This window comes from Solanum stenotomum, chromosome 6 (assembly GCF_019186545.1).
Source record: "Solanum stenotomum isolate F172 chromosome 6, ASM1918654v1, whole genome shotgun sequence".
Classification (NCBI taxonomy): domain Eukaryota; kingdom Viridiplantae; phylum Streptophyta; class Magnoliopsida; order Solanales; family Solanaceae; genus Solanum; species Solanum stenotomum.
The window spans coordinates 32,278,553-32,280,720 of record NC_064287.1 but is presented as its reverse complement, the minus strand read 5'-3'; the positions used below and the strand labels follow the sequence as shown (position 1 = coordinate 32,280,720).

The 2,168-nt window shown below is 41.6% G+C and overlaps 1 protein-coding gene across 1 annotated transcript; it reads right to left on the bottom strand.

The window, feature by feature from the left end:
- Positions 1–811: 811 nt before the first annotated feature.
- Positions 812–1,477, bottom strand: LOC125868667 (uncharacterized). The gene has a single exon (XM_049549264.1). The coding sequence runs from the start codon at positions 1,475–1,477 to the stop codon at positions 812–814; it is 666 nt and encodes a 221-aa protein (XP_049405221.1).
- Between the last annotated feature and the right edge of the window lie 691 nt (positions 1,478–2,168).

The window sequence follows — 2,168 nt, the reverse complement described above, 5'->3', positions numbered from 1 at the left end:
AATTTTGGACCCACGTTGACGGTCCGTGGGTCGACCTACGAACCGTCGATGGGTTCCGTAGGCCACTGCACAATTGTTTTTCTGCAGATTTTGCCTTTCGTCCCTGAACACATATCAACCATTAGGACTTTCTTTTTACATTTTCTGGACACTTTTTAGACGCAGACCTTATTTTATATCTAGGCAACACTAATACAAAATAAAACACCTATCTAAAGAGTGACAAAAATCAAAATAAAAGAAGAAAACTCCTATATCAAAAAGAAAACCCTATAGATGGCTAGATTGTACATCTTGGGTTACCTCCTAAGCAACACTTGATTTAACGTTGTGACACGACGCAGACCCCTTGATTACTCAGACTTCATCAAGATTTCATGCCTCTATCACTACATTTACACTATCAGAATTTCCCATTTAGCCTTTTATCCTCTGATGGTTGGCCTTCAACCTTGTTCCCCTCTTTTTCTCGAGCTCAACCACTCCATGTGGGGACACTTGAGTCACTTTGAATGGTTCGATCTACTGGGACTTAAATCTGCCAGGAAACCAGTGCAACCTTGATTTAACAACAACACCAGATCTCGATGAGCTAGTTTGCGCTCTTTTGTCTTTTGATCTTGGTGCTTTTTCTCTGTGCACAAGGCTGCACCTAACTTCTCCTTACTAGATACTTCAACACCTTTTTAAAAAATGTGACTCACTAAAGATACCGGTTTAAGATCACTTTCCTTCTTTATAGACTTACAGATGTTAAAGTTCACCTCTTTCTTATTCAGTCAGAACTTCATCTGCCCTTTCTCCATATCAACTAAGGCACGCCAGTAGCAAGGAATGGTCTCCCTAAGTTTATGGGAACCTCAAAGTCAACTTCACAATCTAGTATCACAAAGTCCACCTGTAAAATGAATGACCCCACCTTCACAAGGACATCTTGGAGAACACCAATGGGCTTCTTCACAGTTCTATTGACAATGAGTAGCCGCATCGCAGTTGAATTTGGAGCCCCTAAACCTAACTTCTTGTAGATAGAAAATGGAATCAGATTAATGCTGGCTCCTAAATCACATAAGGCCTTTGAAAAGTGAATCTTACCGATGGTGCACAGAATAATGAATGCTCCAGGATCCTCTTTCTTTTGCACCAATGATCTTATAGAAATGGTACTACAATGCTGCAACCTCTCATTATTCTCACAACTGACAACCCTCTTTTTGGTCACCAAGTCCTTCATGATCTTTGCATACCCATGCATTTGCTCCAAAGCTTCAATCAACGGGACATTGATGGAAAGTTGTTTCAACATAGTTATAAACCTGTGATATTTTCCTTCTTCGGTCTTTTGCACTAACCTCTGTGGGAATGGAGGTAGAGGTCTAGGCATGGGAACAACCTTTTGGGTTACCTCTGCTTCCTTCTTTGTAGCATTTTTAGACTCTCCAATAACCTCAATCTCATCATCCTTTGTTTCTACCATTTTTTCCATATCAGATGGCATGAGAGGGATCAATAGTCTGCTTTTCTCCACGAGTAGTGATTGCCATACAATGCCCATCATTTTTCGAATTTTGGATGGTGTTGTTGGGAAGTGTACCCAGTTGGCGTGTATTCACAGTAGCAGATAACTGACTAAACTGCTGCTCAAGTTGCTTTATCGACACTGAGTGAGCATCAACTTTCTGACCAACTTCGGACAACTCAGTGCACATCTCTTTCACATTTTGATCAGTAGCGTCAAACCTCTTCATCATCTTTTGCATCACATCCTCAACGCGCGACATACTACCCCTAGCTTCTCTTTTACCAGATTCCCTATTCTAGGTGGAATGTAGGGCCCAACCCTCTCATTCTTGTTACCATAGTTATTCCGGTTGTAGTTGTTATCACGATTTTGGTTCCCATCCCGGACATAGTTTCCTTCTTTGTTATAGTTTCCATAGTTCCGACCTTGGCGCTAATTATCCGAGTTGGAACCTTGGGCGTTGGTTTGGAAACCCCNAACGCGCGACATACTACCCCTAGCTTCTCTTTTACCAGATTCCCTATTCTAGGTGGAATGTAGGGCCCAACCCTCTCATTCTTGTTACCATAGTTATTCCGGTTGTAGTTGTTATCACGATTTTGGTTCCCATCCCGGACATAGTTTCCTTCTTTGGTATAGTTTCCAT

What these genes read in the sequence shown, in the direction of transcription:
- LOC125868667 (XM_049549264.1), bottom strand. Translation starts at nt 1,477, where the DNA reads ATGGTAGAAACAAAGGATGATGAGATTGAGGTTATTGGAGAGTCTAAA.